At 51.6% G+C, this 24790-nt stretch overlaps 1 protein-coding gene across 1 annotated transcript in view; it reads right to left on the bottom strand.

The window, feature by feature from the left end:
* The window catches only part of asic1c (acid-sensing (proton-gated) ion channel 1c), a 253571-nt gene that overhangs the window by 8723 nt on the left and 220058 nt on the right, over positions 1-24790 (bottom strand). Inside the window, exons 5-7 of the mRNA XM_068030767.1 lie at positions 11206-11262; positions 8950-9103; positions 7694-7785 (exon numbers count right to left, since the gene is read on the bottom strand). Of these exons, the coding sequence (XP_067886868.1) occupies positions 7694-7785; positions 8950-9103; positions 11206-11262 (303 nt within the window). The remainder of the gene's footprint in view (positions 1-7693; positions 7786-8949; positions 9104-11205; positions 11263-24790) is intronic.

Raw genomic sequence — 24790 nt, 5'->3', positions numbered from 1 at the left:
AATGAGTGTTGACTTTTTATACATTTTATTATTTTGGGCAAATGTGGATAATCAGAGGTCATCACATTCTGTGTGTGCTGTTGATGCAGCTGCTCTCATTTAATTTAAAGTCATCTTAAGAACATAAGAAATAGGAGCAGGAGTAGGCCATTCAGCCCTTCGAGCTAACTCCACCATTCAATGAGATCATGGCTGATCAACATCAACACCATTTTCCTGCGCTATCCCCGTATCCTTTGATCTTTTTAATGTGTAGAAATCTATTGATCCCAATCTTTAACATACTCAGTGACTGAGCCACCACAGCCCTCTGGGGCAAAGAATTCCAAAGATTCACCACCCTCTGAGTGAAGAAATTCCTCCTCATCTCAGTCCTAAATGACCTGCTCCTTGTTCTGAGACTGTGTCCCCTGGTTCTACCCTCCCCAGCCAGGGGAAACATCCTTCCTACATCTACCCTGTCGAGAATATTGTATGTTTGAAAGAGATCACCTCTCATTCTTGTAAACTCCAGAGAAGAAAGGCCCAGTCTATTTAATCTTTCCTCAGGACAATCTCTCCATCCCAGGAATTAGTTTGGTGAACCTTTGTTGCACTCCCTCTATGGAAGTATATCTCTCCTTAAGTAAGGAGACCAAAACTGCACACAATACTCCAGGTGTGGTCTCACCAAGACTCTATTTAATTGCGGCAAGACATATTTACTCCTGTACTCAAATTCCCTTGTAATAAAGGCCAACAGACTGCAGTAGTTGACGATTTAGGCAACAGTGATCGATGTATCATAAAGTTTAGGCTGACAAGTGGAATCCTGCCCTATTCAGACAGAAGAACTCATCCGTGAACTTCTTTTCGCCGATGACTGTGCTTTCCTGGCCCACAGTCAGTCAGCCCTGCAACGTATAACATGTTTTTCCGAGGTGGCACAACTTTTCGGACTAAAAATCAGTTTAAGGAAAACTGAAGTCCTGCATCAGCCTGCACCCCAAGAAGAATATAGACCACCAAGCATTGTCATCGAGGGAACTGAATGCCGTCAAGCAATTTACTTAATTGGGAGCGTCGTCTTGTTTGATGCCACCATAGACAAGGAAGTGGACAATAGGCTCTCAAAAACAAACAGTACATTCGGCAGACTCTACAAACGAGTGTGGAGCAACCACAGCCTCAGAGCACAGACCAATCTCAAAGTGTACAAAGCCATAAACTCACCAGCCTTCTGTATGGCGCTGAGCCATGGGTACTACACTGCCATCATGTACGCCTTCTAGAGTGCTTCCATCAGCGCTGCCTCTGCAGCATCCTCAAGATCCGCTGGCAGGACTGGATCTCAAACATTGAAGTCCTGGAAACAGCCAACATCACCAGCATTGAGGCCACCCTCCTGCAAAGCCAACTGTAATGGGCGGGTCACGTTGCCCAGATGGACAAGAGTCACCTGTCCAAGATTGTGTTGTATGGACAGCTGACCACTGGTAAAGGAACAGAGGGGCCCCATGCAGATGTTTCAATGACTCCCTGAAGTAGTCCCTCTCTGTGCGCCTCATTGACCATCGCCAGTGGGAAACACAGGCCATAGATCGTGATGTCTGGAGATGCTACATCAGGAGGGCTACAGACACCTTTGAGACTGAGCGAAGAACCAGCATGAAAGAGAAAAGGAGAAGGATAGATCCAATTGCCCCCAGCAGTGACTACACCTTCACTTGTACCCGCAGTGGGAGAATCTGCCGGTCAAAGATAGGCCTGACTAGTCACTGGCGGACCTGCAACCGATGACTACAACCTTCCCAAAATCATTGTCTGTGAAGAAATGCCAAGAGAGAGAGGCTGACTATGGAAAAGGACAAAGAATAATCCAGAGTAAGAATAATTAACTGAGGAAAGGCCAACTTCAGCGGGGGAAGAACGCAGCTGGGGTGAATTGGAATCAAAGGTTGGCAGGAGAAATGGCTACCTTCAAAGAAGAGATAGTTCAGGCACAGTCAAGGTATGTTCCCTTGAAGGGGAAAGGTAGGGCAAACAAATTCAGAGCTCCCTGGATGACAAAAGAGGTAGAGATTAAGATAAGGAAGAAAAAGCATGCTTAGGACAGATGCCAGGTAGAAAATACTATTGAGAACCAGGATGAATATAGAAGGTTCAGAGGGGAATGAAAAAGCAAACAAGAGAAGCAAAGAGAGAGCATGAAAAGGGACTGGCAGTTAGCATTAAAAGGAAATCGCAATGTTTACTATCGGCATATAAATAGTAAAAGGGTGGTAAAAGGAGTATTGGGGCTGATTAGGGACCAGAAAGGGGATTTACACATGGAGGCAGAGGGCATAGCTGAGGAATTAAATGAATACTTTGCATCTGTCTTTACCAAGGAAGAAGATGCAACCCAGGCAATGGTGAAAGAGGAGGTAATTCAGACACTACAAGGGTTTAAAATTGATAAAGAGGTAGTATTAGATAGGGTGTCTGAACTTAAAATGGATAAAGCACCAGGACCGGATGAGATGTATTCAAGGATACTGAGGGAAGTGAGGGTGGAAATCGCAGAGGCACTGGCCATAATTTTTCAGTCTTCCTTAGACTCTTTCCATGAACAAATGCGAGTTAATTAAGGAAAGCCAGCATGGATTTCTTAAGGGAAAATCATGTCCAACTAACTTGCTGGAGATTTTTGAGCAGGTAACTGAAAGGGTTGATGAGGGCAATGCTGTTGATGTGGTGTACATGGACTTTCAAAAGGCATTTGATACCGTGTCACACAACAGACATAAGAGAAAAGTTATAGCTCATGGAATGAAAGGGACAGTAGCGACATGAGTACGGAATTGGCTGAGTCATAGGAAACAAAGAGCAGTGGTTAATGGATGTTTTTCAGGCTGCAGGAAGGTTTGTAGTGGAGTTCCCCAGGGGTCAGTGTTGGGACCCTTGCTTTTCCTGATATATATTAATGACCTAGACCTTGGTGTACAGGGCACAATTTCAAAGTTTGCAGATGACATGAAACTTGGAAGCATTGTGAACTGTGAGGAGGATAGTGTAAACATAAACATAGAAACATAGAAAATAGGAGCAGGAGTAGGCCATTCAGCCCTTCGAGCCTGCTCCGCCATTCATTATGATCATGGCTGATCATCCAACTCAGTAACCTGTTCTCGCTTTCCGCCCCATACCCTTTGATCCCTTTAAACCCAAGAGCTATATCTAACTCCTTTTTGAAAACATTCAATTAGATTTTTAGATTAGAGATACAGCACTGAAACAGGCCCTTCGGCCCACCGAGTCTGTGCCGAACATCAACCACCCATTTATACTAATCCTACACTAATCCCATATTCCTACCAAACATCCCCACCTGCCTATATTCCCCTACCACCTACCTATACTAGTGACAATTTATAATGGCCAATTTACCTATCAACCTGCAAGTCTTTTGGCTTGTGGGAGGAAACCGGAGCACCCGGAGAAAACCCACGCAGACACAGGGAGAACTTGCAAACTCCACACAGGCAGTACCCGGAATCGAACCCGGGTCCCTGGAGCTGTGAGGCTGCGGTCATTATAAATTGTCACTAGTATAGGTAGGTGGTTGGCCTCAACTGCTTTCTGTGGTAGCGAATTCCACAGGCTCACCACTCTCTGGGTGAAGAAATGTCTGCATCTCAGTCCTGAAAGGTTTACCCCATATCCTTAGACTATGACCCCTGGTTCTGGACTCCCCCACCATCGGGAACATCCTTCCTGCATCTACCCTGTCAAGTCCTGTTAGAATTTTATAGGTTTCTATGAGATCCCCCCTCACTCTTCTGAACTCCAGCGAATATAATCCTAACCAACTCAATCTCTCCTCATACGTCAGTCCCGCCATCCCAGGAATTAGTCTGGTAAACTTTCGCTGCACTCCCTCTATAGCAAGAACATCCTTCCTCAGATAAGGAACCAAAACTGCACACAATATTCCAGGTGTGGCCTCACCAAGGCCCTGTATAATTGCAACAAGACATCCCTGCTCCTGTACTCGAATCCTCTCACTATGAAGGCCAACATACCATTTGCCTTTTTTACCGCCTGTTGCACCTGCATGTTCACCTTCAGCGACTGGTGTTCAAGAACACCCAGGTCTCACTGCATATTCCCCTCTCACAGTTTATAGCCATTCAGATAATCTGCCTTCCTGTTTTTGCTACCAAAGTGGATAATCTCACGTTTATCCACATTATACTGCATCTGCCATGCATTCGCCCACTCATTCAACTTGTCCAAATCACCCTGAAGCCTCTCTGCATCCTCCTCACAAATCTGCAAATTTGGATATATTATATTTAGTTCCCTCATCTAAATCATTAATATATATTGTGAATAGCTGGGGTCCTGGCACCGTTCCCTGCGGTACCCCACTAGTCACTGCCTGCCATTCGGAAAAAGACCCATTTATCCCGACTCTTTGTTTCCTGTCCGACAACCAATTTTCTATCCATCGCAATACACTACCCCCAATCCCATGCGCTTTAATTTTACGTGCTAATCTCTTATGTGGGACTTTGTTGAAAGCCTTCTGAAAGTCCAAATAAACCACATCCACTGGCTGTCCCTCATCAACTCAACTAGTTACATCCTCAAAGAATTCTAGTAGATTTGTCAAGCATGATTTCCCTTTCGTAAATCCATGCTGACTCTGTCTGATTCTACCACTGTTCTCCAAGTGCTCTGCTATAAAATCTTTGATAATGGACTCTAGAATTTTCCCCACTACCGACGTCAGGCTGACTGGTCTATAATTCCCTGTTTTCTCTCTACCTCCCTTTTTAAATAGTGGGGTTACATTAGCTACCCTCCAATCTGTAGGAACTATAGAATTTTGGAAGATGACCACCAATGCATCCACCATTTCTAGGGCCACTTCCTAAGTAGTCTGGGATGCATACCATCAGGCCCTGGGGATTTATCGGCCTTCAATCCCATCAATTTCCCCAACACCATTTCTCTACTAATACTGATTTCTTTCAGTTCCTCTCTCTCACTAAACCCTGTGTTCCCCAACATTTCTGGTATGATATTTATGTCCTCCTTTGTGAAGACAGAACCAAAGTATGCATTTAGTTGGTCAGCCATTTTTTTATTCCCCATAATAAATTCACCTGTTTCTGACTGTAAGGGACCTACATTTGTCTTCACCAATCTTTTTCTCTTCACGTACCTATAGAAACTTTTACAGTCAGTTTTTATGTTCCCCGCAAGCTTGCTCTTGTACTCTATTTTCCCTTCTTAATCAATCCCTTGGTCCTCCTTTGCTGAATTCTAAACTGCTCCCAATCCTCAGGACTGTTGTTTTTCCTGGCAAATTTATATGCCTCTTCCTTGGATCTAATGCTATCTCTAATTTCCCTTTGCGCCAGACAGGGATAAACAATTGTTGCAGTTCATCCATGGGCTCTTTAAATGTTTGCCATTGCCTATCCACCGTCGTCCCTTTAAGTAACGTTTCCCAATCCGTCATGGCCAACTTGCGCCTTATACCTTCGCAGTTTCCTTTACAATGATTCAGAACCCTCGTCTCAGAATCAATTACGTCACTCTCCATCTTTATGAAGAATTCTGTAATATTATGGTCACTCGTCCCCAAGGGGACTCGCACCACTAGATTGTCAATTATTCCCCTCTCATTACACAATGCCCAGTCTAGGATTGCCTGTTCTCTAGTTGGTTCCTCAACGTATTGGTCCAGAAAACCATCCCGTATACACTCCAAGAGTTCCTCCTCTACGGTATTTGATTTGCCCAATCTATATGCAGATTAAATTCACCCAGAATTACAGATGTTTCTTTATTGCATGCATCTCTAATTTCCTGTTTAATGCCATTCCCAACATCACCACTACAGTTTGGGGGTCTATATACAACCTCCACTAATGTTTTTTGCCCCTTAGTGTTTCTCAGCTCTACCCATACAGATTCCACATCGTCAGAGCTAATATCTTTCCTCACTATTGAGTTAATTTCCTCTTTAACCAGCAATGCAACTCCACCGCCTTTTGCTTTTTGTCTGTCCTTCCTAAATACTGAATATCCCTGGATGTTCATTTCCCATCCCTAGTCATCTTGCAGCCATGTCTCTGTAATCCCGACTATATCATACCCGTTTACATCTATTTGCGCGATTAATTCATCCACGTGTAAAACTTCAAAGGACATAGACAAGTTGGTGGAATGGGCAGACAGGTGGCAGATGAAGTTCAATGCAGAGAAATGTGAAGTGGTTCATTTTGATAGGAAGAACAAGGAGAGACAATATAAAGTAAAGGGTACAATTCTAAAGTGGATGCAGGAGCACCTGGGCTTTATTAATAGGGGCATAGAGTACAAGAGCAAGAAAGTTATGTTGAACTTGTAGAAGACATTAGTTCAGCCTCAGCTGGAGTATTGTGTCCAGTTCTGGGCGCCGCACTTGAGGAAAGACGTGAGGGCATTGGAGAGAGTACAGAAAAGATTCATGAGAATGGTTCCAGGGATGAGGAATTTCAGTTATGAAGATAGATTGGAGAAGAGAAGGCTGAGAGGTGATTTGATGGAGTTATTCAAAATCATGTGAGATGTGGACAGAGTAGATAGAGAGAAACTGTTCCCACTCGTGAAAGGATCGAGAACAAGAGGGCACAGATTTAAAGTATTTGGTAGGAGAAGCAAAGGTGACATGAGGAAAAACTTTTTCACACAGCGAGTGGTTAAAGTCTGGAATGCACTGCCTGAGAATGTGGTGGAGGCAGGTTCAATTGAAGCATTCAAAAGGGAATTAGACAGTTATATGAAAAGGAAGAATGTGCAGGGTTATTTGGAGAAGGCAGGGGAATGGCATTTCGGAGAGCCAGTGCAGACACGATGGGCCGAATGGCCTCCTTCTGCGCTGTAACAGTTCTGTGGTTCTGTGATTCATTGCCCATTTCTAGTTTCTCTTGAGCTGCTGCATTGAACCACTGTAGCCTATGTGGTGATTAGATTTTTGTTGGGCTAAGGGTATTAAGGCTTACCCAACCATGGCAGGTAAATGTAGTTGAGGCATAGCTCAGCCATGATCTAATTGAATGATGGAACTGACAGAAGGGACTGAATGGCCTTATCTTCCTATGTAAGGTGCTCCCACAGTGCTGTTAGGGAGATTTTGACCCAACACCTTTGATCTGAAATCCTCTCTCACTAATGTACTGATCTCGTCCCTTATTGACAGCGCTACCCCCACCTCCTTTTCCCCTCTGCCTATCCCTGAATATTCGGTCCCCATCCCTGGTCATCCTGTAACCAAGTCTCCGTAATAGCAATTAAATCTTACCCATTTACCTCTATTTGTGCCTTCAAATAATCTATCTTGTTGCGAATGCTGTCTGCTTTCAGATAGTGTTCCCTTAACTTTGTCTTAACATTATTCCTCATTCTGATTATCTTTGCTGTTTGCCTTCGTCTCGTCTGCCTTCCAATTTTGCCTACTACTTCTCTACTTCCTGTTACCAGTTTTGTTTCCCTCCAATCTGAGCTTCCTCTTAGGTTTCCAAACCGCTGACCATTTACTTTCAGTTCCACTCAGCTTGGCTGCTGCACGGGATGGGTGTGATCATCAAACACTACACATTGGCTCCTGGAAGCCAGAGATTGTCTGAATCAAAAGTGAGGCCCTCATCATGGAGCCAGTTTCCAAGGCAACACTCACCGAGTAATCCTGCTACCTCATAGGCCTTCTTCTGCTCAATGGTCTCGTAGTTCAGAGCCTCAAAGAAAATGTCCAAAACCAGAATGTTATCCCTGAGGAGCAAAAAGCAGAAGATAGGGAGAGAGAGAGAGATACACTGACTGCCCCATAACCTTTCTTGCAAAGATGCCATTCTTTCAATCACTCCCCATCCCCTCCTGCTCCTTCTCCCCCACTGACTTCCACCCCCGCTCTCCCCTCCCTCTCCCCCACTGACTTCCACCCCCGCTCTCCCCTCCCTCTCCCCCACTGACTTCCAGCACCCCCACTCTCCCCTCCCTCTCCCCCACTGACTTCCACCCCCGCTCTCCCCTCCCTCTCCCCCACTGACTTCCAGCACCCCCACTCTCCCCTCCCTCTCCCCCACTGACTTCCACCCCCGCTCTCCCCTCCCTCACCCCCACTGACTTCCAGCACCCCCACTCTCCCCTCCCTCTCCCCCACTGACTTCCACCCCCCCCCCGCTCTCCCCTCCCTCTCCCCCACTGACTTCCAGCACCCCCACTCTTCCCTCCCTCTCCCCTACTGACTTCCACCCCCGCTCTCCCCTCCCTCACCCCCACTGACTTCCAGCACCCCCACTCTCCCCTCCCTCTCCCCCACTGACTTCCACCCCCCCCCCGCTCTCCCCTCCCTCTCCCCCACTGACTTCCACATCCCCCGCTCTCCCCTCCCTCTCCCCCACTGACTTCCACCCCCGCTCTCCCCTCCCTCACCCCCACTGACTTCCAGCACCCCCACTCTCCCCTCCCTCTCCCCCACTGACTTCCACCCCCCCCCCCCGCTCTCCCCTCCCTCTCCCCCACTGACTTCCACATCCCCCGCTCTCCCCTCCCTCTCCCCCACTGACTTCCACCCCCCCCGCTCTCCCCTCTCTCTCCCCCTCTGATTCCCCCTCCCATCCCCTCCCCGCTCTGCTTCATATCCCTCACATACCTCCCATCCCCCTCCCTATCCCATCCCTCTCCTGCTCCCCCTCTCCCGCTCTCTCCTCTGCTGTCCTCCCTCTCCCGCTCCCCCCTCTCCTGCTCCCTCCTCTCTTGCTCCCTCCTCTGCTCCCCTCCCTATCCCCCCTCCCTCTCCTGCTCCCCCCTCTGCTCTCCTCCCCCTCCCATCCCCCTCCCTATCCCCTCCCCCTTTCCCCCTCCCCCCTCTTCCATCCCCCTCTGCTTGCCCCCTCCCACTGATTGTCACTGATGCTTTGCAGGTATACTCACGTTATGTATTGCTCTGTTCTATTAAATTTTTTGGCGAGGAATTTTGCCGAGGCTTTGCTCGGAATCTTCACCATGGAAATCTCCTTCCCAAAGCGCGTCACATTACAGGGAGTTTCACACATGCAGTAATTACTGTCCTGTTCCACAAGAAACTCTGAAATGGGAGGGAGCCAAGGACAGAGAGAGTGAGTGAATGAGAAGGTTAGGGGGAGCGAGAGAGGGATTGAGGGAGAGAACAAGAGGGATAGAAAGAAAGACGGCAAGATAGAAAAGAACAAGGGATAGAGAGAGAAAGGGATAGAAAGGCAGAACTATAGAGTTGGAAAAAGAGGGATAGAGAGTGTGAGACAGGGACAGATGTAGAGAGTGACAGAGAGCACGAGAGAGAGAGATGGAGAAAGAAGGAGAATGCTGGAGACAGTGCTGATAGAGAGAAAATAAACAAGTGGTATGGAAATGGATGTAAATATTGGGAATGACAAAATTAAAGGTGGATAAAGAAGAATTGTAGTTATTTAATAAAGTTCTACCCAACTCACAGTAGACCATCGTCTCCATTCAAAGGTGTGTTCACCTGTTTTGAGATCAGTGAGCTCGGGACCTTGAACACAGTCCTGGTGCTGAGGTGATCTACGGACTCTGAGTTGTGAAATCTGTGCACTTGCACTGTGCTAGAATCACCAGCAAAGCTCCCAGGTTTTCCAACTAGGTCACGATGCCCTTCAGGTGAGTCCAGTTCTACAGCAATGCAGGTAATCAGGACAGGCAATAAATGCCCAGAGTGCAGAACAGTTCCTGTGGATTGTCCAGAGGGTTTTGGTATTAACTTGTTTGGTTTGGGCGAGGGGCTTTGGTCTGGGAAGCTGGGGGGGATTGTTTTGGGGGAGGTGGGTAGTTTAGGGGAGGGTATTTTTGGTGGGGGGTTGTTTGGGGGAGGGTTTTGTTGGGGGGGAGGGTGGTTGGGTTTGTTGGGAGGGGTCTTGCTGAACGATACAGGAAAGCTGTTTCAACCTCCTGCATAAAAAGATCCACAAACATCCAAGCGTGAAGAGAGGGGGAAGATCGTCCACCTCAAGAGTAAACAGGGAACGACAGAAGCAAAGTTTCCCCTTGACTGGATTCAACTTGGTTTTCACTTGTTGCTTTCACCTGCAATACTGCAAGTTGAGTGAGAAACATGATCAGATCTCTCTCGATTAACCCAGTCACAAGGACCCTGCCACTTGGTGGTGTTCGGTACTGGTTACCCCTCCCCCCCCCGTCCCCACACTATTGCATCGCCGGTCAACCCAGGTGATCAACTGTGTAGGCATCACAGCCAAACCCAGTCCTGTCCTCAGCTGTCATCATCCTGATGTTCTTCACTCTTGTTCAGTAGCCCAGCACAGGCTAGAGGAGCCTGTGAGCTTGGTCTAGGGAATAGTCTTCCTATTCACCATTGTACATCAGACAGTATCTAGACCCAGGCCTGAGAGATAACACTTCATTCACCGTTCCTTCACTGCCACTGGGTCAAAATCCTGGAACTCCCTTCCAAACAGCACTGTGGGTGTACCTACCCCAAATGGACTGCAGCGGTTCAAGAAGGCAGCTCACCACCACCTTCTCAAGGGCAATTAGGGATGGGCAATAAATGCTGGCCTGGCCAGCGACGCCCACATCCCATCAACAACATTTTTCTAAAATAAACTCAGCTGTTGCAGTACAGACCGTCCATGTGATATCCGAGGTCACTTCATGGTTAGCAATCCGGAAGTGAGAGTCCTTGTAAATGACGGATGTGGAACCTATTGGCAGCAGACCCAGCTTGTGTGTTCCTGATTAGGGTCTGTCTCAGTCCCGCAACAAGGGGACGCCTGATGAATGGGGCTTCAGCTGGAATCTGGTTTTGTGGCTTGAGGAAGGGTTGCCAACTCTCCAGGAATGAAAGATTAATCCCAGTGGAGAAAAATGACAGGAGCATTAAAAGCAAACTGTTCATTCATTTTCCTGGAACAATTCTGTGAATGATTCACAAAACATTTTGGAGATTGGAGAAAAGGCAGTTTGACTGACAGCCAAGAGTCACCAATTAGGTACAAACAGTCAGTTTGCTGTCCGCTTGGCTGTCGGAAGGAGCGCCGCTACCAGATGGACATGGGCAATGAATGGTGGGATGGAATGGGGTGAGAGGTCATGAGATGAAGCCTCCAGGAATATATCCAAAGAGGAGGTAAACCTCAGCTAGAGGAAAACGGGGAGGGTCCAAACACTTACCCAAGGCTGGATCAGCACAGTCCTTGTACTGTTCCGGAGTGCACACTTCAGCATTCCCTGCGGAGAGCAAGAGAGACAGGAGGAAATTTAATTGGCGCTTTAAGAGGCTCCCTGAAAACAAAGCACCCAGAGCATGGCCAAACTCCATTCAGAGAGAACACACTCCCAACACGGAGAGAACACACTGCCAACACGGAGAGAACACACTGCCAACACGGAGAGAACACACTGCCAACACGGAGAGAACACACTGCCAACACGGAGAGAACACACTGCCAACACGGAGAGAACACACTGCCAACACGGAGAGAACACACTGCCAACACGGAGAGAACACTGCCAACACGGAGAGAGCACACTGCCAACACACAGAGAGCACACTCCCAACACGGAGAGAACACACTCCCAACACGGAGAGAACACACGCCCAACAAGGAGAGAACACACGCCCAACACGGAGAGAACACACTCCCAACACGGAGAGAACACACTCCCAACACGGAGAGAACACACTCCCAACACGGAGAGAGCACACTCCCAACACGGAGAGAGCACACTCCCAACACGGAGAGAGCACACTCCCAACACGGAGAGAGCACACTCCCAACAAGGAGAGAACACGCGCCCAACAAGGAGAGAACACGCGCCCAACACGGAGAGAACACGCGCCCAACACGGAGAGAACACACGCCCAACACGGAGAGAACACACGCCCAACACGGAGAGAACACACTCCCAACACGGAGAGAACACACTCCCAACACGGAGAGAACACACTCCCAACACGGAGAGAACACACGCCCAACACGGAGAGAACACACTCCCAACACGGAGTCAACACACTCCCAACACGGAGTCAACACACTCCCAACACGGAGTCAACACACTCCCAACACGGAGTCAACACACTCCCAACACGGAGAGAACACACTCCCAACACGGAGAGAACACACTCCCAACACGGAGAGAACACACTCCCAACACGGAGAGAACACACTCCCAACACGGAGAGAACACACTCCCAACACGGAGAGAACACACTCCCAACACGGAGAGAACACACTCCCATAACGGAGAGAACACACTCCCAACACGGAGAGAACACACTCCCATAACGGAGAGAACACACGCCCAACACGGAGAGAACACACGCCCAACACGGAGAGAACACACGCCCAACACGGAGAGAACACACGCCCAACACGGAGAGAACACACTCCCAACACGGAGAGAACACACTCCCAACACACAGAGAACACACTCCCAACACGGAGTCAACACACTCCCAACACGGAGAGAACACACTCCCAACACGGAAAGAACACACTCCCAACACGGAGAGAACACACTCCCAACACGGAGAGAACACACACCCAACACGGAGAGAACACACACCCAACACGGAGAGAACACACTCCCAGCAGGGAGAGAACACACTTCCAACACACAGAGAACATACTCCCAACATGGAGAGAACGGGGAGAACACACTCCGAACACGGAGAGAGCACACTCCCAATACGGAGAGAACACACTCCCAACACGGAGAGAACGCACTCCCAACACGGAGGGAACGCACTCCCAACACGGAGAGAGCGCACTCCCAACACGGAGAGAGCGCACTCCCAACACGGAGAGAGCGCACTCCCAACACGGAGAGAGCGCACTCCCAACACGGAGAGAGCGCACTCCCAACACGGAGAGAGCGCACTCCCAACACGGAGAGAGGGCACTCCCAACACGGAGAGAGAGCACTCCCAACACTGAGAGAGAGCACTCCCAACACGGAGAGAACGCACTCCCAACACGGAGAGAACGCACTCCCAACACGGAGAGAACGCACTCCCAACACGGAGAGAACGCACTCCCAACACGGAGAGAACGCACTCCCAACACGGAGAGAACGCACTCCCAACACGGAGACAACGCACTCCCAACACGGAGAGAACGCACTCCCAACACGGAGAGAACGCACTCCCAACACGGAGAGAACGCACTCCCAACACGGAGAGAACGCACTCCCAACACGGAGAGAACGCACTCCCAACACGGAGAGAACGCACTCCCAACACGGAGAGAACGCACTCCCAACACGGAGAGAACGCACTCCCAACACGGAGAGAACGCACTCCCAACACGGAGAGAGCGCACTCCCAACACGGAGAGAGAGCACTCCCAACACGGAGAGAGAGCACTCCCAACACGGAGAGAACACACTCCCACCCAGAGAGAACACACTCCCACCCAGAGAGAACACACTCCCACCCAGAGAGAACACACTCCCACCCAGAGAGAACACACTCCCACCCAGAGAGAACACACTCCCACCCAGAGAGAACACACTCCCACCCAGAGAGAACACACTCCCACCCAGAGAGAACACACTCCCACCCAGAGAGAACACACTACAACACAGAGAGAACACACTACAACACAGAGAGAACACATTCCCAGCATGGAGAGAATACATCCACACACAGAGAGAACAAACTACCAACACAGAAAGAACACACTCTCACCCAGAGAGAACAAACTCCCAACACGGATAGAACACACGCCCAACATGGAGAGAACACACCCCCAACACAGAGAGAACACACTCCCAACACGGAGAGAACACACTCCCAACACGGAGAGAACACACTCCCAACACGGAGAGAACACACTCCCAACACGGAGAGAACACACTCCCAACACGGAGAGAACACACTCCCAACACGGAGAGAACACACTCCCAACACGGAGAGAACACACTCCCAACACGGAGAGAACACACTCCCAACACGGAGAGAACACACTCCCAACACGGAGAGAACACACTCCCAACACGGAGAGAACACACTCCCAACACGGAGAGAACACACTCCCAACACGGAGAGAACACACTCCCAACACGGAGAGAACACACTCCCAACACGGAGAGAACACACTCCCAACACGGAGAGAACACACTCCCAACACACGGAGAGAACACACTCCCAACACACAGAGAGAACACACGGCCAACACACGGAGAGAACACACTCCCAACACGGACAGAACACACTCCCAACACGGAGAGAACACACTACAACACAGAGAGAACACACTCCCACCCAGAGAGAACACACTCCCACCCAGAGAGAACACACCACCACCCAGAGAGAACACACCACCACCCAGAGAGAACACACCACCACCCAGAGAGAACACACTCCCAACACAAAGAGAACACACTCCCACACAGAACAAACTCCCAAAACGGAGAGAACACACTACCAACACCCAGAGAACACACTACCAACACCCAGAGAACACACTCCCAACACACAGAGAGCACACTGCCAACACGGAGAGAACACACTCCCAATATGGAGAGAACACACTCCCAACACGGAGAACGCACTCCCAACACGGAGAGAACGCACTCCCAACACGGAGAGAACGCACTCCCAACACGGAGAGAACGCACTGCCAACACGGAGAGAACACACTGCCAACACGGAGAGAACACACTGCCAACACGGAGAGAACACACTGCCAACACGGAGAGAACACACGCCCAACACGGAGAGAACACACGGCCAACACGGAGAGCACACGGCCAACACGGAGAGAGCACACTGCCAACACACAGAGAGCACACTCCCAACACGGAGAGAACACACGCCCAACAAGGAGAGAACACACGCCCAACACGGAGAGAACACACGCCCAACACGGAGAGAACACACGCCCAACACGGAGAGAACACACTCCCAACACGGAGAGAACACACTCCCAACACGGAGAGAGCACACTCCCAACACGGAGAGAGCACACTCCCAACACGGAGAGAGCACACTCCCAACACGGAGAGAGCACACTCCCAACAAGGAGAGAACACGCGCCCAACAAGGAGAGAACACGCGCCCAACACGGAGAGAACACGCGCCCAACACGGAGAGAACACACGCCCAACACGGAGAGAACACACGCCCAACACGGAGAGAACACACTCCCAACACGGAGAGAACACACTCCCAACACGGAGAGAACACACTCCCAACACGGAGAGAACACACTCCCAACACGGAGAGAACACACGCCCAACACGGAGAGAACACACTCCCAACACGGAGTCAACACACTCCCAACACGGAGTCAACACACTCCCAACACGGAGTCAACACACTCCCAACACGGAGAGAACACACTCCCAACACGGAGAGAACACACTCCCAACACGGAGAGAACACACTCCCAACACGGAGAGAACACACTCCCAACACGGAGAGAACACACTCCCAACACGGAGAGAACACACTCCCAACACGGAGAGAACACACTCCCAACACGGAGAGAACACACTCCCATAACGGAGAGAACACACGCCCAACACGGAGAGAACACACGCCCAACACGGAGAGAACACACGCCCAACACGGAGAGAACACACGCCCAACACGGAGAGAACACACGCCCAACACGGAGAGAACACACTCCCAACACACAGAGAACACACTCCCAACACACAGAGAACACACTCCCAACACACAGAGAACACACGCGCAACACGGAGAGAACACACTCCCAACACGGAGAGAACACACTCCCAACAAGGAGAGAACACACTCCCAACACGGAGAGAACACACTCCCACCCAGAGAGAACACACTCCCACCTAGAGAGAACACACTCCCACCCAGAGAGAACACACCCCCAACACGGAGAGAACACACTCCCAACACGGAGAGAACACACTCCCAACACGGAGAGAACACACTCCCAACACGGAGAGAACACACTCCCAACACGGAGAGAACACACTCCCAACACGGAGAGAACACACTCCCAACAAGGAGAGAACACACTCCCAACACGGAGAGAACACACTCCCAACACGGAGAGAACACACTCCCAACACGGAGAGAACACACTCCCAACACGGAGAGAACACACTCCCAACACGGAGAGAACACACTCCCAACACGGAGAGAACACACTCCCAACACGGAGAGAACACACTCCCAACACGGAGAGAACACACTCCCAACACGGAGAGAACACACTCCCAACACACAGAGAGCACACTCTCAACACGGAGAGAGCACACTCTCAACACGGAGAGAGCACACGGCCAACACGGAGAGAACACACGGCCAACACGGAGAGAACACACGGCCAACACGGAGAGAACACACGGCCAACACGGAGAGAACACACGGCCAACACGGAGAGAACACACGGCCAACACGGAGAGAACACACGGCCAACACGGAGAGAACACACGGCCAACACGGACAGAACACACTCCCAACACGGACAGAACACACTCCCAACACGGAGAGAACACACTACAACACAGAGAGAACACACTCCCACCCAGAGAGAACACACTCCCACCCAGAGAGAACACACTCCCACCCAGAGAGAACACACCACCACCCAGAGAGAACACACCACCACCCAGAGAGAACACACCACCACCCAGAGAGAACACACTCCCAACACAAAGAGAACACACTCCCACACAGAACAAACTCCCAAAACGGAGAGAACACACTACCAACACCCAGAGAACACACTACCAACACCCAGAGAACACACTCCCAACACACAGAGAGCACACTGCCAATATGGAGAGAACACACTCCCAACACGGAGAGAACACACTCCCATAACGGAGAGAACACACTCCCAACACGGAGAGAACACACTCCCAACACGGAGAGAACACACGCCCAACACGGAGAGAACACACGCCCAACACGGAGAGAACACACGCCCAACACGGAGAGAACACACGCCCAACACGGAGAGAACACACGCCCAACACGGAGAGAACACACTCCCAACACACAGAGAACACACTCCCAACACACAGAGAACACACGCGCAACACGGAGAGAACACACTCCCAACACGGAGTCAACACACTCCCAACACGGAGTCAACACACTCCCAACACGGAGTCAACACACTCCCAACACGGAGAGAACACACTCCCAACACGGAGAGAACACACTCCCAACACGGAGAGAACACACACCCAACACGGAGAGAACACACACCCAACACGGAGAGAACACACACCCAACACGGAGAGAACACACTCCCAGCAGGGAGAGAACACACTTCCAACACACAGAGAACATACTCCCAACATGGAGAGAACGGGGAGAACACACTCCGAACACGGAGAGAGCACACTCCCAATACGGAGAGAACACACTCCCAACACGGAGAGAACGCACTCCCAACACGGAGAGAACGCACTCCCAACACGGAGAGAACGCACTCCCAACACGGAGAGAGCGCACTCCCAACACGGAGAGAGCGCACTCCCAACACGGAGAGAGCGCACTCCCAACACGGAGAGAGCGCACTCCCAACACGGAGAGAGCGCACTCCCAACACGGAGAGAGCGCACTCCCAACACGGAGAGAGCGCACTCCCAACACGGAGAGAGAGCACTCCCAACACTGAGAGAGAGCACTCCCAACACGGAGAGAACGCACTCCCAACACGGAGAGAACGCACTCCCAACACGGAGAGAACGCACTCCCAACACGGAGAGAACGCACTCCCAACACGGAGAGAACGCACTCCCAACACGGAGAGAACGCACTCCCAACACGGAGAGAACGCACTCCCAACACGGAGAGAACGCACTCCCAACACGGAGAGAACGCACTCCCAACACGGAGAGAACGCACTCCCAACACGGAGAGAACGCACTCCCAACACGGAGAGAACGCACTCCCAACACGGAGAGAACGCACTCCCAACACGGAGAGAGCGCACTCCCAACACGGAGAGAGCGCACTCCCAACACGGAGAGAACGCACTCCCACCCAGAGAGAACACACTCCCACCCAGAGAGAACACACTCCCACCCAGAGAGAACACACTCCCACCCAGAGAGAACACACTCCCACCCAGAGAGAACACACTCCCACCCAGAGAGAACACACTCCCACCCAGAGAGAACACACTCCCACCCAGAGAGAACACACTCCCACCCAGAGAGAACACACTACAACACAGAGAGAACACACTACAACACAGAGAGAACACACTACAACACTGAGAGAACACACTCCCAGCATGGAGAGAATACATCCACACACAGAGAGAACAAACTACCAACACAGAAAGAACACACTCTCACCCAGAGAGAACAAACTCCCAACACGGATAGAACACACGCCCAACATGGAGAGAACACACCCCCAACACAGAGAGAACACACTCCCAACACGGAGAGAACACACTCCCAACACGGAGAGAACACACTCCCAACACGGAGAGAACACACTCCCAACAAGGAGAGAACACACTCCCAACACGGAGAGAACACACTCCCAACACGGAGAGAACACACTCCCAACACGGAGAGAACACACTCCCAACACGGAGAGAACACACTCCCAACACGGAGAGAACACACTCCCAACACGGAGAGAACACACTCCCAACACGGAGAGAACACACTCCCAACACGGAGAGAACACACTCCCAACACGGAGAGAACACACTCCCAACACGGAGAGAACACACTCCCAACACGGAGAGAACACACTCCCAACACACAGAGAGCACACTCTCAACACGGAGAGAACACACGGCCAACACGGAGAGAACACACGGCCAACACGGAGAGAACACACTCCCAACACGGACAGAACACACTCCCAACACGGAGAGAACACACTACAACACAGAGAGAACACACTACAACACAGAGAGAACACACTCCCACCCAGAGAGAACACACTCCCACCCAGAGAGAACACACTCCCACCCAGAGAGAACACACTCCCACCCAGAGAGAACACACCACCACCCAGAGAGAACACACCACCACCCAGAGAGAACACACTCCCAACACAAAGAGAACACACTCCCACACAGAACAAACTCCCAAAACGGAGAGAACACACTACCAACACCCAGAGAACACACTACCAACACCCAGAGAACACACTCCCAACACACAGAGAGCACACTGCCAACACGGAGAGAACACACTCCCAATATGGAGAGAACACACTCCCAACACGGAGAACGCACTCCCAACACGGAGAGAACGCACTCCCAACACGGAGAGAACGCACTCCCAACACGGAGAGAACGCACTCCCAACACGGAGAGAACGCACTCCCAACACGGAGAGAACGCACTCCCAACACGGAGAGAACGCACACCCAACACGGAGAGAACGCACACCCAACACGGAGAGAACGCACTCCCAACACGGAGAGAACGCACTCCCAACACGGAGAGAACGCACTCCCAACACTGAGAGAACGCACTCCCAACACGGAGAGAACGCACTCCCAACACAGAGAGAACGCACGCCCAACACGGACAGAACACACTCCCAACACAAAGAGAACACACTCCCAACACGGAGATAACACACTCCCAACACGGAGAGAACACACTCCCAACACGGAGAGAACACACGCCCAACACGGAGAGAACACACGCCCAACACGGAGAGAACACACTCCCAACACGGAGAGAACACACACCCAACACGGAGAGAACGCACGCCCAACACGGAGAGAACGCACGCCCAACACGGAGAGAACGCACGCCGAACACGGAGAGAACGCACGCCCAACACGGAGGGAACGCACGCCCAACACGGAGAGAACACCCCGCCCCCCACCCAGAGAGAACACACTGCCACCCAAACAGAACCCCCCCCCCCCCGCCACACCCGGAGAGAACACACTCCCACCCAAACAGAACCCCCCCCCCCGCCCAACCCGGAGAGAACACACTCCCAACATGGAGAGAACACACGCCCAACACGGACAGAACACTCTCCCAACACAAAGAGAACACACCCCCACCCAGAGATAACACACTCCCAACACGGATAGAACACACTCCCAACACGGAGAGAACACACTACAACACACAGAGAACACACTCCCAACACGGAGAGAACACACGCCGAACACGGAGGGAACACACGCCCAACAAGGAGAGAACAGACGCCCAACACAGAGAGAACACACTCCCAACACGGAGAGAACACACTCCCAACACGGAGAGAACACACTACAACACAGAGAGAACACACTCCCACCCAGAGAGAACACACCACCACCCAGAGAGAACACACTCCCAACACAAAGAGAACACACTCCCACACAGAACACACTCCCAACACGGAGAGAACACACTCCCAACATGGAGAGAACGCACGCCCAACACGGAGAGAACGCACGCCCAACACGGAGAGAACGCACGCCCAACACGGAGAGAACGCACGCCCAACACGGAGGGAACGCACGCCCAACACGGAGGGAACGCACGCCCAACACGGAGAGAACACTCCGCCACGCACCCAGAGAGAACACACTGCCAGCCAAACAGAACCCCCCCCCGACCCAGAGAGAACACACTCCCACCCAAACAGAACCCCCCCGCCCAACCCAGAGAGAACACACTCCCAACATGGAGAGAACACACGCCCAACACGGACAGAACACACTCCCAACACAAAGAGAACACACCCCCACCCAGAGATAACACACTCCCAACACGGATAGAACACACTCCCAACACGGATAGAACACACTCCCAACACGGATAGAACACACTACAACACGGAGAGAACACACTACAACACGGAGAGAACACACTACAACACGGAGAGAACACACTACAACACGGAGAGAACACACTACAACACGGAGAGAACACACTACAACACAGAGAGAACACTCTCCCACCCAGAGAGAACACACCACCACCCAGAGAGAACACACTCCCAACACAAAGAGAACACACTCCCACACAGAACAAACTCCCAAAACGGAGAGAACACACGACCAACACCCAGAGAACACACTCCCAACACGGAGAGAACACACGCCCAACACGGAGGGAACACACGCCCAACAAGGAGAGAACAGACGCCCAACAAGGAGAGAACAGACGCCCAACACGGAGAGAACACACTCCCAACACGGAGAGAACACACTCCCAACACGGAGAGAACACACTCCCAACACGGAGAGAACACACTCCCAACACGGAGAGAACACACTCCCTACACGGAGAGAACACACTCCCTACACGGAGAGAACACACTCCCAACACAAAGAGAACACACTCCCACACAGAACAAACTCCCAAAACGAGAGAACACACTACCAACACCCAGAGAGCACACGCCCAACACGGAGAGAACACACGCCCAACACGGAGAGAACACACGCCCAACACGGAGAGAGCACACGCCCAACACGGAGAGAGCACACTCCCAAATCGGAGAGAACACACTACCAACACCCAGAGAATACACTCCCAACACAGAGAAAACACACTCCCAACACAGAGAAAACACACTCCCAAAACGGAGAGAACACACTCCCAACACACAGAGCACACTCCCAACACACAGAGCACACTCCCAACACACAGAGAGCACACTCCCAACACACAGAGAGCACACTCCCAACACGGTGAGAACACACGCCCAACACGGAGAGAGCACACTCCCAACACGCAGAGAACACACTCCCAACACGCAGAGAACACACTCCCAACACAGAGAGAACACACTCCCAACACGGAGGGAACACACTCCCAATATGGAGAGAACACACTCCCAATATGGAGAGAACACACACCCAACATGGAGAGAACACACTACAACACCGAGAGAACAGACTCCCACCCAGAGAGAACAGACTCCCACCCAGAGAGAACAGACTCCCACCCAGAGAGAACGCACCCCCACCCAGAGAGAACACACTCCCAACACAAAGAGAACACACTCCCAACACAGAGAGAACACACGCCCAACACGGAGGGAACACACTCCCAATATGGAGAGAACACACACCCAACATGGAGAGAACACACTACAACACCAAGAGAACAGACTCCCACCCAGAGAGAACAGACTCCCACCCAGAGAGAACGCACCCCCACCCAGAGAGAACACACTCCCAACACAAAGAGAACACACTCCCACACAGAAAACACTCCCAACACATAGAGAACACACTACAACACAGAGAGAACACACTCCCAGCATGGAGAGAATACATCCACACACAGAGAGAACAAACTACCAACACAGAAAGAACACACTCTCACCCAGAGAGAACAAACTCCCAACACGGATAGAACACACGCCCAACACGGAGAGAACACACTCCCAAAACACACAGAACACACTCCCAACACACAGAGAACACACTCCCAACACGGAGAGAACGCACAACAACACAGAGAGAATGCACTATAACACAGAGAGAACACACCCCCACCCAGAGAGAACACACTCCCAACACGCAGAGAACGCACTACAACACAGAGAGAACACATCCCCACCCAGAGAGAACACACTCCCACCCAGAGAGAACACACTCCCACCCAGAGAGAACGCACCCTCACCCAGAGAGAACACACCCCCACCCAGAGAGAACACACTCCCACCCAGAGAGAACACACCCCCACCCCGGAGAGAACACACTCCCAACACAGAGAGAACGCACCCCCACCCAGAGAGAACGCACCCCCACCCAGAGAGAACACACCCCCACCCCGGAGAGAACACACTCCCAACACGGAGAGAACACACCCCCACCCAGAGAGAACACACTCCCAACACGGAGAGAACGCACTACAACACAGAGAGAACGCACTATAACACAGAGAGAACACACGCCCAACACGGAGAGAACACACGCCCAACACGGAGAGAAAACCCCCCCCCCACCAACCCAGAGAGAGCACACTGCCACCCAAACAGAACACCTCCCCCACCCAGAGAGAACACACTCCCACCCAAACAGAACATCCCCCCCCCCCCCGCCCCACCCGGAGAGAACACACTCCCAACATGGAGAGATCAGACTCCCAACACGAAGAGAACGCACCCTCACCCCAGAGAGAACACACTCCCAACACGGAGAGAACACACTCCCAACACGGAGAGAACACACTCCCACCCAGAGAGAACACACCCCCACCCAGAGAGAACACACTCCCACACAGAACATACTCCCAACACAGAGAGAACACACTACAACACAAAGAGAACACACTCACAACATGGAGAGAATACAACCACACCCAGAGAGAACAAACTACCAACCCAGAGAGAACACACTCCCAACACTGAGAGAACACACTCCCAACACTGAGAGAACACACTCCCAACACAGAGAGAACACACTCCCAACACAGAGAGAACACACTACAACACAGAGAGGACACCCTACAACGCAGACAGAACACCCAACACGGAGAGAATGCACCCACACCCAGAGAGAACACACCCCCAACACGGAGAGGACACACCACCACCCAGAGAGAACACTCATCCAACACCCAGAGAACACGCCCCCACCCAGAGAGAACACACACCAAACACCCGGAGAGAACACACGCCCAACACTAAGAGAACACACTCCCACACAGAACATACTCCCAACACAGAGAGAACACACTACAACACAAAGAGAACACACTCACAACATGGAGAGAATACAACCACACCCAGAGAGAACAAACTACCAACCCAGAGAGAACACACTCCCAACACTGAGAGAACACACTCCCAACACAGAGAGAACACACTACAACACAGAGAGGACACCCTACAACGCAGACAGAACACCCAACACGGAGAGAATGCACCCACACCCAGAGAGAACACACCCCCAACACGGAGAGGACACACCACCACCCAGAGAGAACACTCATCCAACACCCAGAGAACACGCCCCCACCCAGAGAGAACACACACCAAACACCCGGAGAGAACACACTCCCAATACGGAGAGAACACACTCCCATCACGGAGAGAAATCACTCCCAACATGGAGAGAACACACTCACACCCCGAGAGAGCATTATCCCAACACGGAGAGAACACTCTCCCAACACGGAGAGAACACACTCCCAACACGGAGAGAACACTCTCCCAACACGGAGAGAACACACTCCCAACACGGAGAGAACACACTCCCAACACGGAGAGAACACACTCCCAACACGGAGAGAACACACTCCCAACACGGGGAGAACACACTCCCACCTCGGAGAGAACACACTCCCAACACGGAGAGAACACACCCCCACCCAGAGAGAACGCACTCCCACCCAGAGAGAACGCACTACAACCCAGAGAGAACACACCCCCACCCAGAGAGAACACACTCCCAACACGGAGAGAACGCACTACAACCCAGAGAGAACACACTCCCACCCAGAGAGAACACATTCCCAACACGGAGAGAACGCACTACAACCCAGAGAGAACACACTCCCAACACGGAGAGAACGCACTACAACCCAGAGAGAACACACTCCCACCCAGAGAGAACACACTCCCAACACGGAGAGAACGCACTACAACCCAGAGAGAACACACTCCCACCCAGAGAGAACACACTCCCACCCAGAGAGAACACACTCCCAACACGGAGAGAACACACTCCCACCCAGAGAGAACACACTCCCACCCAGAGAGAACACACCACCACCCAGAGAGAACACACTCCCACCCAGAGAGAACACACTCCCACCCAGAGAGAACACACTCCCACCCAGAGAGAACACACTCCCAACACGGAGAGAACACACTC

This window comes from Heterodontus francisci, chromosome 5 (genome assembly GCF_036365525.1).
Source record: "Heterodontus francisci isolate sHetFra1 chromosome 5, sHetFra1.hap1, whole genome shotgun sequence".
Classification (NCBI taxonomy): Eukaryota; Metazoa; Chordata; class Chondrichthyes; order Heterodontiformes; family Heterodontidae; genus Heterodontus; species Heterodontus francisci.
This window is presented reverse-complemented; position numbering and strand designations above follow the sequence as displayed.